We start from the raw sequence: 19,213 nt of genomic DNA, 5'->3' as shown, positions 1-19,213 counted from the left end.
AGTACTTACAATGTGTACCTAGAAAATTTCCTTTCATATAACATAACAGGTTCAGACTGGTTTGACGTGGATGTAATGTGAGCTGTAACCAGTCTCCAAAAAAATAAATTAAAAAAAAGAAGAAAACAGAAAGATTCAGTACACCAAAAGTCAAACAAACACAAAAACCACCTACTTATGTGATGTTTGATACTTTAGGTCACTGATACATGAGAGAAGCCATTGATGGGCGTCTTTAGCGTTACCTTTCTTATCACCAGCCCTGGGCCCCCGTGCTGTCTTAAGGCCGCTTATGTGCAGCCCCACGACTGCTCGGCAGCTCCAGGAATAAGCAAAGTGGTGTGGTTGTTGAGGAAATTATCCTGTTTCCTGGCACCGAGGCCAGGGAATACAGGGTTACAGTGTGAGAAACCTGTGCAGTTGTTTTTGCTTGGCCCCTGGGTATCTCCCACTGGGAGAACCACGCCCCCGGGTAGTCTGTTGGAGACGGCCAGATGCTGGCGCTGATGTGTGTGTGTGTGTGCCCGGCAAGCTCCAACTTTCACCCACCGTGCTACAACATTTTGTACCTGCAACGGTGGATATTTGGAGGGTGAATTTACTGTACGTGGTTTGCTTTGAAACACTTATACACTAGCTTCTAAAACTTTTATAACCAGCATTAAGGTGTTGAAATCACAAGCATATTGTGATTGCAATGCCCGAGGTCATGTTTACAGGGTATCGTGCTACAGTGCGGTCTGGTTGGAAAAGGCAGTCTTGACACTGCTCTGAAATATGTGATGGGACTCTTACAAAATACTTCCAAACTTCAGAAATGTATGCAATTTACAGGGGAAATATGCCTTGTTTGGCATGACTCTTAAAACACACTTCCATATATACTTTACACAACAATACGAACAAACACAGGAAAAGTTCTCTTTTCCTTCAAGTCTCCAAGCTGCATCCGAAAATTATTGACAGTTCTGTTGTTTAACTTGTTTTAGAAAGGTAATCTCACTGCCAATTCAAACAACACAAGATCCTCCAGAATACGCCTGACACACGTTAACTACAGCGTGAGTAGGTGCAGTAAGTGTCTGACGTTTGTATTCCTGTGGTTTCTTTTCCTCTTTGACACGTTCTACATTGTCAGAGTTTAGCTGCTGCATGACGCCGGCCCTCTGCCCTATTGATGTGTAAAGAGCTAAAACAGTGCAGGAAGTCTAACAGAGGCTTTTCCTACGTGCCTTCTCACCTTGGTGTAGGGTGACTGGAATCAGCAGGACACCATTGAAACTTTCAGCATTCTTAATAACCACCAGAACATTTGCTGCTTGATGTTACGTTTTCACAAGGTTGCTGAATTTGGTCCAAAGCGGTGGTCACGCAGCTCTGTATAGTAAAGACTCTTGTATACTTGACACTATAATAATCTTTATTTGTGTAGCACCCTTCAATCCTAATGAGGATTAAGGAAAATGATTTTGCCTGCTTTCACTTAACACGCAACTGTACTCATTTAAAGCTAGACAAAAAAAAGAAGGAATGATGATGTGGTACTTCTGACAAAGCTGATGTGAGCTTGTGAACCTGCTTCCATGCATGTTTGCCCACAGAGCCCCGGGATCCCCCTACATGCTATATTCATGATGTTCCTCGTGAGTTCCTCTCAGGACCTGACATGTGCATGTGAACTGCAGTCGTCCAGCAGTGCCGCCTGACTGCAAACAGCAACACTGCCAAACCCTTAGTGATGCACAGCAGCTCTCCCGGGTTGTGGAGCGGCTACAAAGGAGCTACATGACCATCCCTGCACAAGCCACGCGGCCATACAAACACTCGGAGACACATTTCGCACTGACATATTCAATTATACTCAGTAACTTCAAAACAATGTTTTTTTTTATCTTATTGGTTTTGAGAGTCCAACTACTAGATGCATATTCATATTATAAATAATAATGTCAGATTGTTCTTATGTAGCATAAGAGGACTAGTCTTGGTGTAAGAAACCTAAACTATTTCCATTATGGACCTGTTTCCTTTTACCCATTTAGTTTTGGAGAGCACCATTCTGAAGCACATTGATTTTTTCCCCCCTCTCATGTCTAATGGCACTTTAGCCTGTTAGCGTCCCCTCATACATCAGTGCACACCATAAAGATTTAACAGGGAGCAGCGGACAGTGTCTTTGATCCAGTTTACAACCCAGTGCTTACACATGCACACATAATAAAAAGGAAATGAGGGACAGAAGCTTCGTCCAGAAAGAGTAAATTCACCGTCAGAGCACATGCACGTAATACAGGATCTCAGCTGCATCTCTGCAGCTGCACACACCAAAGTGTAGTCCAAAATTCAGAATTCACGACTGCTTGTCTTTTTCATCCAGTTCATAATTAGAACTGAACTTAGTCTGACTTAGAGAAAGTTTGTTTACAAATATTTTTTTTGCATGTTTCTTAACTTCACAAGACTCAGCTGAGCTTAGTCTCAGACTCAAACAGAATTTTCTGTCTAGTCATTTCAAGATGATTGGTGTCCAATCAAATAGTCATCAGCGAATGTGAATGCAATGAACAAGTTGAAGTTAAAAAGTGTTTGGGCAAATTTCTGAAGTGGGTGCATTGTATCATGTCTGTTTCTAATAACATCCAGTGTCCAGTGTTGCTATGTGATGTGATGTGCACTACATGCACAGGGTGAACACCACGTCCTGTTCCACTGGCACTTATCCCATGGTGCGGGCCGTGGGGTGTCTGTCAGGTCATTAGGCCAGACCAGCAGTCCTTTGATTTCAAGGAGCTGATGTATGAGGTGGCTGTAACAGCCAAAGGCTGAAATGTCGTGAGAGATTGTGGACTGATTTCTGAGCTGAAACTTAGGTAATAGACAGACTACAAATAAGAATGTGAACCATTTTTAAAATAACTGAATACACACAACGCATTACTGTGCTCTGAGATTGACTGGCGCCTTATCTGTGGTAGCGTACAACTAACTTTTGTTAATCTTTTGTTAAATGTTAAACATTTTTTGTTGTTAAAAAAAGCATCATTTGTACAGATACATTTAAATGTATCAGTTAAAACAGATAGACCTACCCTTAGAAAATTTATTTATAAATTGATCAAATGAAATATTTTGCTGAGGGTTGTACAACCTTACCACCATACCGCACCTGCCCTGCTATGTTAGGCTGTACTCGATCACTATTAACAATAGGAGGATGTGATTGGTTCGTGAGCAGAAGGCTCCTCCTCCTCCACTGTCGTCAGGATCACTGGTTGCCTTGGGAGCGAAGTACCACACAGACGTGCACAGTTAACAGGACGGGACGCACCGATAGCGGAATGTGAACAAAAAAATACTCTTCTGGGGGGAATAACTGTACGCAGTTGGTGGGTTAAGCACTGGAAGGCGTCGGTTTTGTCTTGTGTTGAGTGTTTTTAACTCTTAAAATCAATGTGCTGAAGAGAAACGGGAGAGGAGTAATGTCAGAACCGCAGCGGGTGGTTCGGCTGTCGGCGGCATCGCTCGCCGTGGTGCTGTGCAGGGACCCCGACAGCGCATGCGCGGTTCCGGACGGGCAGCACGTCTTTATGGATTTCAAGTCGCAGAATTTGCGCAGCTTCTGGAATAAAAGGCTTGTGAAAGCGGTGGCTGAGGTTTATTTCCAGGGATGGATGGAGAACTCGGTTCTGCTGGTCCAAGGAGACGGCAGTAGTGTAGACGTGTTGAGGGAGGCGTGGATGCGCAGGGCGCTCCGGTCCCCCACCGGGTTCACCATCAGAGCTGTGGGTAGGTCGCACCACGTCCACACACACTTTCATTATTGCACCACCATTTCTTATTTATTTCTTGGCAGCATCGAAACCCAAAGCGTTCAAATGAAGCGAGCCTTATTGCACGGGCTGAATGGGGTCGCTTTCTTTGTCAAGCTTTGGATCAGGGCAAAGTCTACACAAATGTAGTGGACTCGGTCCCCTGGGGAGGACACCATAAGGTGTGTTTACATTTCGTTTAACTATTGCCAGCAGGACTAGATGTCAAATGCCCGAATATGACCCAGTTGTTCTGTAGGATCGTATGTCAAACTCGGTGCACAAGTGGTCCAAATTTAATGTTTTGATCAGTGTCAATTTTGTTTAACATGTCAGTGCTCCAGCAAGTTAACAAGTTCTTTTTCATCTGGCAACTTAAACTTTTGTTCAAACTTGTGTAGAACCTCCAAATAAATTGTTTTGTCAGCTCATATATAAATGTAGCCGTGTCAGTCAACCCATGATCATATGATGCGTTGTATACAGCTCTCATGAATATGGACATAGTAGGGTCTCATGGATATGGACATAGTAGGGTCTCTGTAGGGATCCCTATACAATATTTTTTTCTCACTAAAGCTTTATTATGAGCCCAGTATAGAGAATGAACCCATGACCAACCTGACCAGTTTCTTAAGAGATATTTGTGCCTAAGGCATAACTATGTGTATGCTGCATTAGTGCATTATTTCCAGATGACAGGAAATATAATTCCCTCCCCCCCCCACACACACACGCACACAAACACCACCTACACACACATACAGATACACATGGCCTCCGGTGTAAACCCACCTTATGTAGCTGAATTCTACTCTGAAACCAACCTAAGGTTCAGGGAAGGCAGAAAGAGTTGTCAATGCTGAGAAGGTATAAGACTAAAGATCCAGTGGGACAGTAGCTGAAGCTGTTTTCTTTGGACATGTGTTACAGTGGCAGCGTGATTGTGTCCCGTCCCATATGGCTGGCGGTGTGGGGTTGCTGTTGGTTCACCCACCGAGGTGTCAACGTTGTGTGAGTGCAGCCATTTGCCCTAATGTCAGGGCTAAGGAAGGTGGGGGTCTGTAGAAGCTCTGTTTGGGTGGGGATTGGGGGGGGTGTAAGGCTGAGGAATTTGAGAGGCAAGACCACACAGTGGGATTGGATGTTCTGGTTGGAAATTCAAGCCTGGGAACTCTTGGCCGATATACACACACCAACATTTTATAGCAAAATCAGGTAAAATGAAAAGGTATTGTACCATGCTGGGATGTGAGCTTAGTTTCACGGTAGTTTATTGCACGTTCAGCTTGAAGTGTCTCCTAGTGTCTACGAGGCTGGCTTAGAGCTCCATGGACACTGTTTTCTCCTTATTGAATGTTGAGAAGTTTCCGTTGCTGTTCCGTCCCTTGAAAGTGTAGATATTTTGCTCTGAACAGACTTGCAGTTTGATAGAAATTGTTGTCATCAGGTAAAGTGAAAATGTTCAAAATCAGAAACAGTACTATTCATTCAAGAAGCATAAGCATTTTGTGAACAACAACGCATGAAAAGGGAATTTACTGGCTGATTTCTAATCTGCTGTTAATATTTTCCCATCGAGTGCACGTTAGCTTTGAATACCTTATTTCGCTTTGAAAATAGAGCCATTTTGTCTTAAATCTGTGAAGGCCTGCTGGTTCTAGGCCTGTGTTTAGTCAGCAGGAGCTGGTTAGTGCTGGCCCGTGATTACCCATCGGCAGACGTGATGATGAATTAATGTCCCCCCCAGTCCTTCTTTCCTCCTGATCATCTGTGTACATTAAGTGAAAAGATGGATTGTGAAAAGTGAAAAGATGGATGGGCCACAGCTGTTTCACCCAGCAGGGTGAGGATGAAGAGAGCCTGTCATTAATATTCATTTATTTATTTATGAAGATATATTCTTATCCATGATATGCAAATTGACCTCTTCAGCCACATTTGAACTGAGGGTATCTCATGTCTGTTCTTAAAGACTGTCCTTAAATTCCCAATTCAAATCTTAATATATTCACTCTACTGAAATTAATTGGAGTCTGGCATAATTTCCTTAAGTTACAGTAGATGAAAAACAGAAAATTAGACCATCTATCTGAATCTGAACTTGGAAGAGGAACAATGCAAGTCAGGACTCCTGGGATATAGATTGGGTTTGTTGTCTAAATGGTCTGTATTTTTCTTCAGTGTATATAAGAACAGCATTTCATTATTTATTAGTTAACTAGACAAGATGCATGCTTATCTTGCTGTCGTTATTTTTAAAGACTTCACTGTATCTAAATCAGTAGTGATTTGGTCCACATGTAAAACATAAAACACGTTTTTGAAGTTTAATCACATGCTGTACATCACAGTTATAGGTTTTGACATGCACTAATACTCTCAAGTGGAAAATGTATGTTCATCAAGACTATCTGTGTGCCGCGTGTTTGTGTGGAGTAATTTGAGACTCTACTGGCAATAACACATACATTATTGAGGGACTGCAGGTCTAACTCCATATGAGCTCTAAGGGGGATCTAAAGGCAAAAACATTCTTGTGGACCCATACTGGGATGTAATGAGGTGTCCAGTACCGTCAAGCACAGTTGACTTCAGTGCTATGTTTAAGGATGTCTGTTTCAGACACTATTTATGTACCTTTTGTGTTCTCCAGTTCTTGTGTACAGCAGAAATGTAGAGGTGTTTTTTTATTACTGTTGTAGTAAGTGGTGTGATATGCATCAGGTTGTTATGGTAAATGCTACATTGTTATTTGAGTACTTACACCCTGACCGTGGTTCCTCGAAAGAAAGATCGCTCAAATTCCGATCACTGTGTTTTGTAAATGTCCTACATAGAACTGAAGGGTCATTCATCAAAAACTGACCGTTTCCTAGATCTCAACATATTAGCCATGACCAGGCTGCGTGCTGGTCTGCTGAATCCAGAGGGGAACATCATATGGTGCTTATGCGTTGAGGGGAGCCCTCATAGTTAACTAGGGATCAAAGGTCACTGCTCCCCTTCTATTCCTAATGGAGCTCAATTTGGACCTCAGCAGATAAACACAGCAGTTCCAGGTGTGTGCACAGAGGGGGCCCAGTTCAGTCAACATGCACCCAAAAAAGAACACAAGCTTTCTTACCTTCGTTATAGAACAACTCACTTTCCTCCCTGAAATAACAATGAGGACCAAAATAGATTTATTTTATCTGTTAATGCTAAAACAACACAACAATAATTCAAAATGAGTCACAAAACATCTAGAAATCTGAATGAATGAGATTTAAGAATTCTTGGGATAGAGTGGAGAGCTGGATCTGGTTTCTAAAGTCTTCCAATGGAATGTTTTCTTGTGGTAACCAAACACCAATCCAGCGTCTACCACAAGCAGCTGTGGGTGGTGTCTCCGTGACTTCACCCTCTTTCTTCAGTGAAACCTCGTACCCTTTATACATCGGTGTAGTTAAACAACCTTGACGGCCAGCAGATGGATGGATTTGAGTCATTAGTTGTGATCTCTAGTGCTAGAGATTTTCTTGCCTCAGAGGCTGTGTGATTTGCTGCTTAGATATTATTTTCTTTTACAATGTTCCTTGTGACTTTGCGTACCTTAAAATTCCCAAGCTTAAATATCTCTCCAACCTGAGACGCAAGATTCCTCATTTTGAGTGTGAAAACCTACTAGCTATTTTGGAAAATGGTATATGGATGTGTGTGAATAATGGTCCAGCAATATTCTGAATGCATTTGTTAACACTATGCATTTGCAACAGAATAAGGGGTATTTGTGTGAGCAGCTATGAGTGTCTTTTCCTCTCAGGATATAGCTGAGTCTGGGTCTGTATACTGGCTCAGATATGGACGCGACTTTGCCCTTAATTCTAGAACCTGACCCCTGTCCAAAACGTATCCTGCACATCGTTGGCTGCATCCTGCATCCACATTGGACAGGAAGGACAGTTTTGAAGAGAACTAGGTTGACATGTTTATGATGCACAGGAGACCATAGACATGGGCTGATGACAACAAATGAAGACATTAGCCTGCTTTCCTGCAGTTAAGTACTTCTTACTGCTTTTAGTGAATGCCACCTTGCTCCTAATGTTACTTTGCTTCTTGGAGGAAATGTGAAGTATTCATAGTCTGGAGTGGGGCTCCACAGAGTTCTCATTGTGTTTGATGCTCAACGCCGCCTTAGCTTCGTGCTCATGCATGATTTAAGTTGTTGTATTGTGTTTTTAACTCCAAGGCATGTCAGGATTTAGACCATGATTAAGTTGTTACAGTGGAAAGTCACCAAGTGTATGGTTAAAAACCACTCAATCCAGTGTAGCTCAGTCCAAGTTGGAGGAAATGGGTCTCATCTGGTGTGAATTACTGTCATGGGTCTTGATTAGTGGTGTGTGAGTGCTGTAAACTTGGATTCCTTCAGCTTCTGGAGGTGAAACCAGCCAGAAACACCTGGAACATCTAAACATCTTAGGGAGCAAATCTTGTAAAATGGAACCCCCAGTATTTCTCTGAACCCTCTCTTTCAAACAAGTGATTAAAGAGGACATGGACTACCAGCGAGACTAAGGACAGAAAGGACAGTGGAGAGGATATAGGACATGGTGTTGGCTACACTGTAGTGAATGTGGGAATTTGAATCATGAAGTTGTCTTTTGAAATTACTTTAGACAGCCTTTTGATCACATCTCATGTCTGTATTTTTGTGCAAAGCTTTGGATGATGTACATATTTAAAGGTATAACTGCTACTATAAACTTGACTTTCATAAGTTATAATCCTAAATTGGTTTAATGTGGCAATCACATTTCCATGGTGATTTCAAATCGTATGCTGCAGAACTCCCTGCTGAATCAACTGCTCACATTTCCATCGTGGCAGACAGTGTCGACAGTTTTTCTTCAGTAGCACAACTTTTTACAGTAACATGATATTTATATGTTATATTCTACATGATATTTCAAGCATTGCACCGTAATATACAGACATTAGGCCCCTCTTTTAATGAATACTAACACATTGTGTTTGAAGACCACATCAGGTTCTCGGTTATTCTCAGCCATGTATGCTAGGCCGCCATATGGCAAATGTTTGGTGAATGCTTATAAATGTTTGTGCAAATGCCTCCTTTTGTGTAATCTGATTCCAGATTTTGCGGAGAGGTTACGAGAAGTTACGTCCCTGCACTCAACTAATCACTGGAACTAGCATGTTGATCATGGTTTTCTTTCAAGAGAAACATTAAAATTTCACAGTTTATCTGCAGCTATTCTGACCATGTATGTTGCATGTGTATCAGCTGTTGCATGAAGGTGGAGAGATGGTGAGCACTTTGAGACGTGACAAACTCTTGCATGCCTTTTCTTTGCTATGTCATGGGAAGAATAAGTTAAGCATGCAGTTAAAACACTGGCCTGTACACAAAATCAACCATCGCATTCCTACGTACAGCAGCTTAAGCACTAAGGTATTTTTTTCTGTGGAAATAGTGAGGAACCAGGACAATTTAAGCGTTAAAAATCAATAGTATGGTTAAGAAGTCATAAAACTCTCAGAGACAGCTTTTTCCTTTTGAATACACCCACATGCATATAACCTAAATGCAGAGGAACATTTGTGTCAGCAACATCAGTAAAAGCCTGTGGTGTGGTTTCCTCCGTTAATCAGTACACAAGTACACATAATGAGTTCCAGCCGCCTAACTTGTTAATGGTGTCTTTTATCATACTTATCAACTAATGCAGAGTTACCCAGATAAATTCACCCAATGGGATAAAATTTAACTTTTGTGCTCTGCTGAGAGACACTAAAATAAATCCATGTGAAAGTGAATTTAGAGTAATGTGTCTCAGCAGCCCTAAATTTACTAAAGGTTTTTGCAGACTTGACAAAACCTGCAAAAACTGTCCAAGCTGATCTAACAGAAGCACACTTGTTCTTTCAAATAAGCAGGTTTAGTCTGTTTAGCAGGTTTGCCTTTAGTCTGTTTAGTTTAGTCTGTTTAGCAGGTTTGCCTTAATGTCTGCCTCAGGGTGCAAACTAGAGGACAGGATGATGCCAATATAAATTAATTTAGCACCTGTAAGGTGATTCACTATGCTCTAAAGTCTTTTACAGGATGTAGGTTGCATGTGTGAATTACATGACTGAAGGGCAGAGATGAATCTTTTACTGTATTTGAAGCTACCATCATTGTGAATAGGAGAAAGGAGAATACGTACATGATAAATCAGTCTAAACGCATGACAGAGCCAGCAATGCCATTATGGTTTGACATGGGACAGCATTTTTCTTACGTCTTCTTTGCCATCTTTAACTTTCTCTGTTCTTTTGATTTTCCCCACAACAATGAATGAATGTAGTCCTGTTGTTTTTATAGTTTCATTTGCTTTTAAACCTGTAGCTCTTATAAACGTATTTATGTTAAACCAACATCTCTGTTTCTTGCCATCCATTACTTATTTAAGGTTGTTTTAACAGGTTTTAAATTATATGAATTCAGTATCTACACATTTAAATGTTGCATGTTTTAAATGAACAGATCTCTGCAAGTGAATTTTAAGGGGGCACAGAAGCACTGGTGAAATCTCAGACCACACGTTTGTCACAAGTGACATACATTTCAGGTGTTGTCCAAAGGTTTTGGACAGTTGATCCACAATAGTTTCCTGTGTATGTTTTAAGCTTTTTGTTCACTTCCCTAGCCAACTCCACTTTGTTGTCAAAACATCCTTTCAATGTTTGTGGTTTGTGACATTTCAAGCTAATACAAGTCTGTGCATCTTTCATTGTACGCACTTCAATAACAAATATGCATTCAGATGTCAAGATCCTTAGGTGGCTAGCTTATGGTAGCTTTACTTATCCAGTGACACGCTGAGAAATGCCTGCGAGTTTGCTTCGGTCTCTCTTCTCCACATCTTCAACCGCAGCCCACATTTGGTTTGGTATGACTGATGGGAATCGGTGTTTGCGGTCGTGATGAGGAATGAACCTCACCACATTAAATTCGTAACTTTATTACTACAAGGACATGTATCAAAGGGGAGTTTAACACCCCCCCCCCCCCCCCCAAGTGTGTGTTAAATCAACAGTTAATTAGCTCTGTGGTTTGCCCGCGTGAAGCCCAGCTTGTTTTAGGTTTAGTAGGTGTGTGCTGTGTGTGTAGTTGTGTTTAGTAGGAGTGTGCTGTGTGTGTGCAGTTGTGTTTAGTATGTGTGTGCTGTGTGTACAGTTGTGTTTTTCATCAAACAGTGCATCACAGTGGCTACAACAATAATAAAACTCTTCTAGTTTAATTTATGCTTTCGCTGCTGCTTGGCTAATCACCATATTCATATGGAATCACCATAGTCTATATTTACAAATAGAATTGCCATATTCTGGGCCATTTCGCATTTCCCCAAAAGTAAAATGATAAGGAAAACATTATTTTGTGTTAAAGTGACATAGCATGACAATAAAATAAACTTAGTTTCGGTAGCATAATTGGGGGTCGTAAATGTTAAAACTATACCATATTTCTCCTAAGATACTCCTCAAACTCCTATAATCATCCTTGTATCAGCCAAAGGACTAGCTACGGCTAAAGGTCAGTTATGTCATCATTTACATCATGATATTTATACTATCAATTATAGGCTACAGGGAATTATTAGTATTATAGGGTTTTGGACAGTTGATTGAAGCTGGTCATGGAGAAGGAAATCGTTAAAGGAAACGGCCCGAAGCCCTTTGAGTGGCTTCATGCCTTCATGCAGAATCGCTCAGGTAGTAGTGGCCCCTACAAGATCACTAGTGTGAGCAAGTTTTCTAGTGTGGTAGTCTGTATAATCAGGGGCGCAGATGGCACTGGGGACGGGGGGGACATGTCCCCTCCAGATTTATATTGACTCCATCCGAAATCTAGCATCTACAAGCATAAACGTATATATTGTACAGCTTGGTCCCCCTCACTTCAGTATTTCCATCTGCGCCCATGTGTATAATAAATGTTGGAGAGTATCAGTGGTTCAATAAGAATTTATATACTTAAAACGTTGCGTAAATAACTCAAGGTCTCATAATCATCCTTTTCAACTGCTCCTACTACATTTTCCCATGTGAAACTAGATCTGGTGCTGTATAAAGGTACACTGCCCAAGGACAATATATATAGTCACAAATTTGCTTCCGCGGAAATTAAGTTACAGATATTTGGATGAACTGATTTTTGCTCAGTAGTTCCGGTACTGATGTTACAGTAATATATTTTGGTTCCCTGGATCATGTTTGTCACCCAAACTACGGACACACTAAGAGATTTTTGTTTATTACGCATGAATGTCCTCTCTGAATGGACGTTGCTATTAACTTCTGCCCCTGTCTCCTGACACACCGACGTCAGCTTTTGTGGCCTCCTGCACAGTTGCCATGGATCTTGTCTGGAAATTCATGCTGTAGCTAACAAAAGACTTCATGTCTGGAGAGAAGTCTCATGTTACAATGAAAGCAATCGTTTCCACCCGGAGAGAGGGGAGTTACGTTAACCCACGGTGGCTATCGGACCGAACCACTACTTCAATTAGAACTTTAATTAAAATGTTTTCCCGTTTTCTGAAAGCACTCTAACTAACCCATCAGCACAAGCTGAAATGAAGTCTAACGTAACACTGGGTTTGGTGGCAACAGGGAGAGGTGGCCTGGGCACTTTATCTACTTCTTACATTTCAGATGTTATGTGCACATCATCCTTATGGAAGCAGTGACCAATAAAACTACTACATGATGCAATTTCAAAAATGTAAATAATATACTACACCCCTGTGTGATTTTCACAAAATGTAACCCAATTCCCATAATTTATGCTTTAATGCAAAACACAGGAAGTAACATTTATGAACACGTGTTGGCTATGCCCTCCCATTGAGAATTACTCAAAAGTTATACACACCTTACTAAAACAGCAATATAGATTTAAATAATTTGTTCATGTTTCTTTTATACCTAGCCAAAATGCATTATTTTATATAAGTGGCTCTCTCAAGTACCATTACTACAATATTTACACATATATACATATTTCTCTTTGACAGAAAACACTGTGAACTATATTTGTGCAGACTCAGCTGTAGTAAAGATGTTTTTAAAAACTGCAGGTAGTATTTTGTGTGCAAGTAGTATGAAGCTGCACATATGTGGTTTAGTGAGAGACTCGTACTTTCCCATGGAAGCTCTCCGTGTCCCAGCAGAGACCAGGACAGGATACGCCCTTGGGGAAGGAGGAGAATGGAGAGAACAAAGAGGGAACGAGTATGAGAGAGTTATTATTCTACACCTCTACTGGGACAGAAGACCTCTTAGCAAGACCTGTCATAACAGCCCCTCTCCACTCTCTTCCTATACCAGTAGAATTAGTAGATTGGCACTGTACAGTCAATATGTAGAATGTTAAATCCTGGAGAAATGCATATGTCTTCCTCAAGGATCTGTATATGGTAAACAAGTGTCCAAGTCAAAGGTGCATAAAAAGCAAACAAAAACCTGCATCTCCGTTCATCAGTCCTGTTAAGAAGTGATTTATAATACCTTAGTTCTCTATTTAAATAGAATGTGCGCCTTCAAAGCATGTTTTTTTGATGTTTGTTACCTTTGGAATGGTAAGATCAGCTGCCTGATTCCACTTTTATTTTCTGTAGCTCTACAATAAGTGCTGCTGGTGTCCAAAGCATGTTGGGGTTTATATTAATGGAATGTGCCATGAGAAATGTGTTCAAAAAGTGTTTTCTTTTGTGCTCTAGGGTTGAAAAGAGAAACACAAATAGACAGGTTTTGTGAAATAGGCGGTGAGCTATCATATGTCTGATGTGCGGTTATGCATGAACTTGTATGGTATAAGTGGTCTTTACTCTTTTTTTTCTTCAGTGATCATCTTTTAGTAAAAATGATGGCATCTATAACAGTGTCTAATTTATATATATAACATAAAGGTATCAACTATTGTTTTGTTATTTGTGCATAAAGTTTAAGCAAACTCATTGAAGCGTGAACTAGGAAAAGATACTATTGCATTGAAAACCTATCTATCATCTATTAGATGCATAGCCGCGGGAGGGTATTTTGCTTAGGGGGTGCTGAAAGGGGGGGGGTAGTGTTGCGCTTTACAACGTCACAGCAAATATGCAAATACAAGCCCTACACTCTGAGTTTGACAGCAAGTACAGCACACAAGATACATATAGCCTACACCAGCTATTTAACAGAGAAATGCACTCTGCACAGCGGCAGGACAAACCACTGTCCTACCTCAGGGTTGCCAACTCTCACGCATTGAGCGTGAGACACACGCATTTGACTGTCTTCACACGCTCTCACGCCACACATCCGAGTTCTCACGCCGAAAAAAAATCTAGTTTATTTACCTCTGATCTACATCTATGATGCAATGAGTTACTAGTTCGCTCTGGCGCCAACCATCGGCGGTCGATCGCGATATATTACTTAACTTGTGTCCATTTTACGTTCACCCCCCATCGACAATTTACACTCGCCACCGCCTCCAGGTTCAAATCTCACTCCAAGCGATCTTGAAAAGTTGGCAACCCTGCTAACTTCTTTCTGCAGCTGCGCCCAGGTGTCCCATAAAACCCCAAACGTAGCCTTTCTCTCAGGGTTGGCACTAATGAAAGTCTTCATTAAAACGTGAATGTCCAAACTCTCCAAAATGTGACTGTGCACATGCATAAGTGCTAGATGTGTCAGTCTCTTTTGTGTCATTGTAGTGCGTAACCAGGTTTTCAGGCGGCACAGAGCAGAGAACGTTCTCTCAGATGAAGCGGCTGAGACAGGAAGGCTGAGGCAAAGCTTTATAAAGTTTTCACCTTGTTGGAAAACACTTCGTGTTTGATGATGGAGCTTATATATGCTTGTTGCTATGTCCTGCACGCTGTTGCACTGTGAACCTTGAATGACATCACCAAGTATTTTTAATTGAAGTTCCAGGCGCACTCGGTCACCATTTAGCTGCTGTGGATGATGAACCAGATTATTATTATTATTAGTAGTAGTAGTAGTAACAATATTTACTAAATGATTTTATTTATTTATTTATTTTTATTCATTTTTATGTTTTGGTATCATTTTTCTTTAGTTACAGACGTTTGAAGTTATACTCGTAGTGCCCACAGGGGGTGCTGCAGCACCCCTACTTCCCGCGGTTATGATTAGATGAGAGTCAAGTTGGAAAGAATAACAATAAGAGTCTGATTACAGTAATATTTTCAAGTATTATAACACATTACACTCATGTTGTCATTTTCTAATAATTAAGCTTTTGACATTTACCTCGTTTAGAATTTTCTATTTTACTGAAACTGCAGAACTTCATAAGTCTCACTGATATATATAATATATATTTCAGTATACTGAAATATTTCACAGTAATAAAGCTTCATGCCTAGTATAATTAAAGTCCAACTTACAACAATTGGAATAAAAAAACCAAACATAATTTAGGTTATTTTCTCTCAGTTTTAGTCCCTATTCTAGTTGTAGACAATTATCATCTGTACTTCACTCTCAAGGGTCTCCCTGGCACATGGGGCCAAACCCCAGAACTTTTTGAATGTGAACTGTAGCTCATACAACGTAATGGGGCGACATAACACACTGATGCATCAGCTGAAAGACGCCATGATTGACCACCGTCACTCACTGGCCTTCATTCTCTGAGAGCCTGGCCAATTTGACACTGAATGGCTGTACCATCGTTGGGGATCAAACTTGCTACTCTTTAAATATGTCTGTTATTCTCTTTAAGTATGAACATGTTTACCATGACCAGAAATAAATATACAGTATCTGCATGGATATTAAAAGTCTTTCCTGCTGTTTCTTCTTAGGTGACTTGTCTCCAGTGCAGATGTCTCTTATCTCCCAGTCACAGTTCATCCCGCTGTCTGAAGTGTTGTGCTCCGTCATATCTGACATGAATGCTTCTCATGTCATGGTCAACCAGGAAGCCCTGATTAATCATATGATTAAAGCTCATCCAGGTAATGTAAACTGGTTCCTTCTCCTTCTAACCTACTAATTCAAATGCACTTAGTCTAAGCTTGCACATCTGATGAAGGACCTCTGTCCGAAATGTTCTGTTTCTCTGTTCTCTGGAAACCTACACATACTCACGGTCACATACTCATTAGTTTCTCCATGTGTTTCTTTCCAATGTATTAGGAATGACAGTTCCCACCCAAGACATCCTCTACAATGCCCTGGGAACACTCATTAAGGAGCGAAAGATCTACCACACTGGAGAGGGATACTTCATCGTCACTCCTCAAACATATTTCATCACCAACAGCATGCAGAAAGAGAAGAGCTGGTGGACCACAAGTGATGGTGACGGTCCGTCTCCTCCTCCGGTCACCTACCTGGTAAGCAATGAGAGCTGCTTGGATGCCTCCATTGAAGTCCCCATTATGGCCCACTGCAAGTCCTGCAACTGCTTCACGCCCCAAACAACTGCTCCACCATCAGTCCAAGACCAGTCTATTAGCATGAGTGAATGTACTGGGAAAAACCTGAAGTGGCCAAAAGACCACAAGCCTGCTGTCCAGAATCAGTCCACGTCTACGGCAGCAGACTACCAGGCCAGTGAGATCAGCAAGTCTACAACCACCAGCCGTAAGGACAAAGAGAAACCTGGACGCAAGTTTGGTCTCAACTTGTTTCGGCGGAACACGGGGAAAAAGGAGAACAAGTTAAAAAAGGAATTTGCCACTTTCTCTGGACAGTTCCCACCTGAGGAGTGGCCAGTCAGGGATGAGGATGACCTCAACAATCTACCTCGAGATCTGGAGCATGCCATCATTAAACGGATCAACCCCGAACTCACTGTGGACAACCTAGTCCGCCATACAGTCCTCATGAAGAAACTAGACGAGAAGGCAGAAAGAGTGACGAAGACTCTAACTACTGACAAAGGCATGTCCACCGAGGTCCTCGTTTCTAAGCAGAGGCACCATTCATCCAAGGCTGGAGGCAAGAGGTCGGCCCACAAAGCTACTCGGAGCAAGAGAAGAAGTGCCTTGTCCAAAGAGAAAAACACAAGGACAAAAAATAAGGACGTTCCATGTGGCGATGATTTACATGGAGATGACCTCAGGCCTGAATTATGTCCAGAAGAACCCGACGATCACGAGGACTGTGCTGATTTGGAGGCAAAATGTGTCTACAAAAAACGCATAGAGAATCCATTTCAGTCGTCGCCAGGGAGGGACACAGTAGCAGCCATCAGTCACAAGGAACAAAGGAGAAGAGAAGTCAAAACAGCGAGTCGACGGGAGCGAGCAGGTTACCGCTCAAAGTCCTGGGATCCCCAACATGGTAAAGGTCCTACTGAGGAGGTGGAGAAACCAACAGAAAGATCCTGTGATCAACTTCATCAGACAGAGCTAAATTTGGCCTCCACTATAGACATGAACCCCACTGAAGAGCTTTCTGGAGATTATAGCTCTGTCTACCCTAAAAGCAGCACACTAAGGATAGAAGACAAGGTCAAACTGAGGGACAATAAAGTTAGAGGAAGAGAGCCCAGAGATCGGAGAGGAAAGGATATCAAATACAAGGTTGTTCAAGAGAGAGATCTCAAAATGTCTGATCAAAAGCAGGTCGTGGGCCTCACGTCACATCAATACGAAACGACTGAACTACCTGTGTTATGGCCCAAAACTAAAGCTCGGCATAGGCTCTCTCTTCGTATAGTCAACAGTAAGGAGGAATCTGACCACTGTCCTGATCTACTGTCCTCACACCAGCAAACTGGCAGCACGGTAAGCAGCCAGCCATTGGGAGACGCCGCGTGCATGCGCAGAGACGCCGGCCATGCAGACAGTGAAGTATATACTGATGATGAGCACAGTATTTATCAGAAAGTCAAGGACGAGGAGGAGGAAGATGGCTGTAGCTCCCTGTGTCTGAACGAGGAGTTTGTCAGTGATGTAGTTCACCCCAGTACAGCGCGCTGCCGAGAACCCGTCTGTCTGGATGGGAACTGGGACAGCGCTTTCATGGAGGCTAACACCTCAGCTCTTCCTCGCGATCCTGAATGCACCCAGAGACAACATGACTACAGGTGGCAGCCAACCGAACACCAGCACACGACCTCACACCTGCCGACAGAGCCTGATCCCACTCAGAAGGCTCAGTGTTTGAATGAAAGACTGAATGAGCCCAGTCCAAGATATTGTGATTCCACCAAGGACCTGAACAGCAGCATCTTTGATTACTGTCGGACCAGTGAGAGGGACTCGGACGCTGAAACAGTCCTCAAGTCTGTAGATGAAACGGATGGTCAGCCCAGAATTTGGACGTCTCACTCACAAGGGAAGGACTACAATCTGTGTCAATCTGAAGTGTCCAGGGATGATGACCGTATATGTACAAATGTAATCCATGGCAACAATACTGGAGTCTGTCTGGGAGAAACAGCAGAAAGTCAAAGCAACACAGCAGACAGTGGGATAGACTCACCAAGGTCAGTTTCTCCAGTTATTGTTTACTGTATTGTTTTGGATTGTCATGTAAAGGTCAACTTCACACAGCTAACTTCTTACATTTAGAAGCATATAGGTCACAGCTGTACAATTGTACATGTACAATTGAACTAAGGTACCTTTAGAAAATCCATCCATAAGGTGTGCCTAATAGTTCGTAATGTGTTTATTTATATACAGCTTTATTTATTATGAATATGTCTATTTTGTGTATTTATATATTATACATTTCCTTATAGTGATCTTTTATCTTTGTTTGTCTACAGAACACGCATGAGTCTAACCTCAAGCAACTCAGCGATACTGAAGGGTCTAAAACGCCGTGGTCTGCTGCAGAACCTTGAAAAGCTCCACTCCAAGAGCAACGGTCTCCATCCTCAGAGTTCCCTTCTCCAGCTCACACCTGTCATGAACGTGTGAATGTCTGAGTCGAGTCATGCTACTTTCAGCTTGCTATAAATGTATAAATGTACATATGTATGTGGTTTATATATTTTTATGTGCTATTTTCATACCACAGTACTTTTTATAATGTGGAATGCTTTATAGTTCTATTATATTCTGTTTTATCATTCAGAAGTAAAATATGATCACAACTGTAAACAAAAATAAAACGTAATAAAATGTTCAGATAGTAATTGTGTAGTCCACTCTTCTTAGTAAGCAGCCTTACATGTCCAGATATTTCTCAATAAACCTCCAAGCTTCTCCGTTTATGTTTTGTTGTTGGTAGATGTTAAAAACATTTTTAAAAGCTTAACCCTTGAAAAAGGAAAAAAATATATAATATAGGTTAAATCTAAGTTGTTTTATGTATTTAGTGACTGCACAACTGTTCTTTACCCTTAAGCTGAAGACCCCCAAAGCTTTATATTA

The 19,213-nt window shown here is 41.6% G+C and overlaps 1 protein-coding gene across 1 annotated transcript; it reads left to right on the top strand.

Annotated features, from left to right (window-relative positions):
* Positions 1-3,287: 3,287 nt before the first annotated feature.
* On the top strand, positions 3,288-18,965 carry stox1 (storkhead box 1). Its single transcript, XM_076975303.1, has 4 exons — positions 3,288-3,786; positions 15,683-15,835; positions 16,017-18,318; positions 18,604-18,965. The coding sequence occupies exons 1-4, from the start codon at positions 3,480-3,482 to the stop codon at positions 18,755-18,757; spliced, it is 2,916 nt and encodes a 971-aa protein (XP_076831418.1). The 5' UTR covers positions 3,288-3,479; the 3' UTR covers positions 18,758-18,965.
* Positions 18,966-19,213: the final 248 nt, after the last annotated feature.

The sequence above is a fragment of the Brachyhypopomus gauderio genome, chromosome 15, assembly GCF_052324685.1.
Source record: "Brachyhypopomus gauderio isolate BG-103 chromosome 15, BGAUD_0.2, whole genome shotgun sequence".
NCBI lineage: Eukaryota > Metazoa > Chordata > Actinopteri > Gymnotiformes > Hypopomidae > Brachyhypopomus > Brachyhypopomus gauderio.
The sequence above is the reverse complement of the archived record's forward strand: the minus strand, read 5'-3'. Positions and strand labels throughout refer to the sequence as shown.

Coding starts and splice junctions, on each gene's coding strand:
- stox1 (XM_076975303.1), top strand. CDS start 3,480: ATGTCAGAACCGCAGCGGGTGGTTCGGCTGTCGGCGGCATCGCTCGCC. Junction 3,787..15,682: donor GTTCACCATCAGAGCTGTGG/GTAGGTCGCACC, acceptor GTTTCTTCTTAG/GTGACTTGTCTCCAGTGCAG. Junction 18,319..18,603: donor AGTGGGATAGACTCACCAAG/GTCAGTTTCTCC, acceptor GTTTGTCTACAG/AACACGCATGAGTCTAACCT.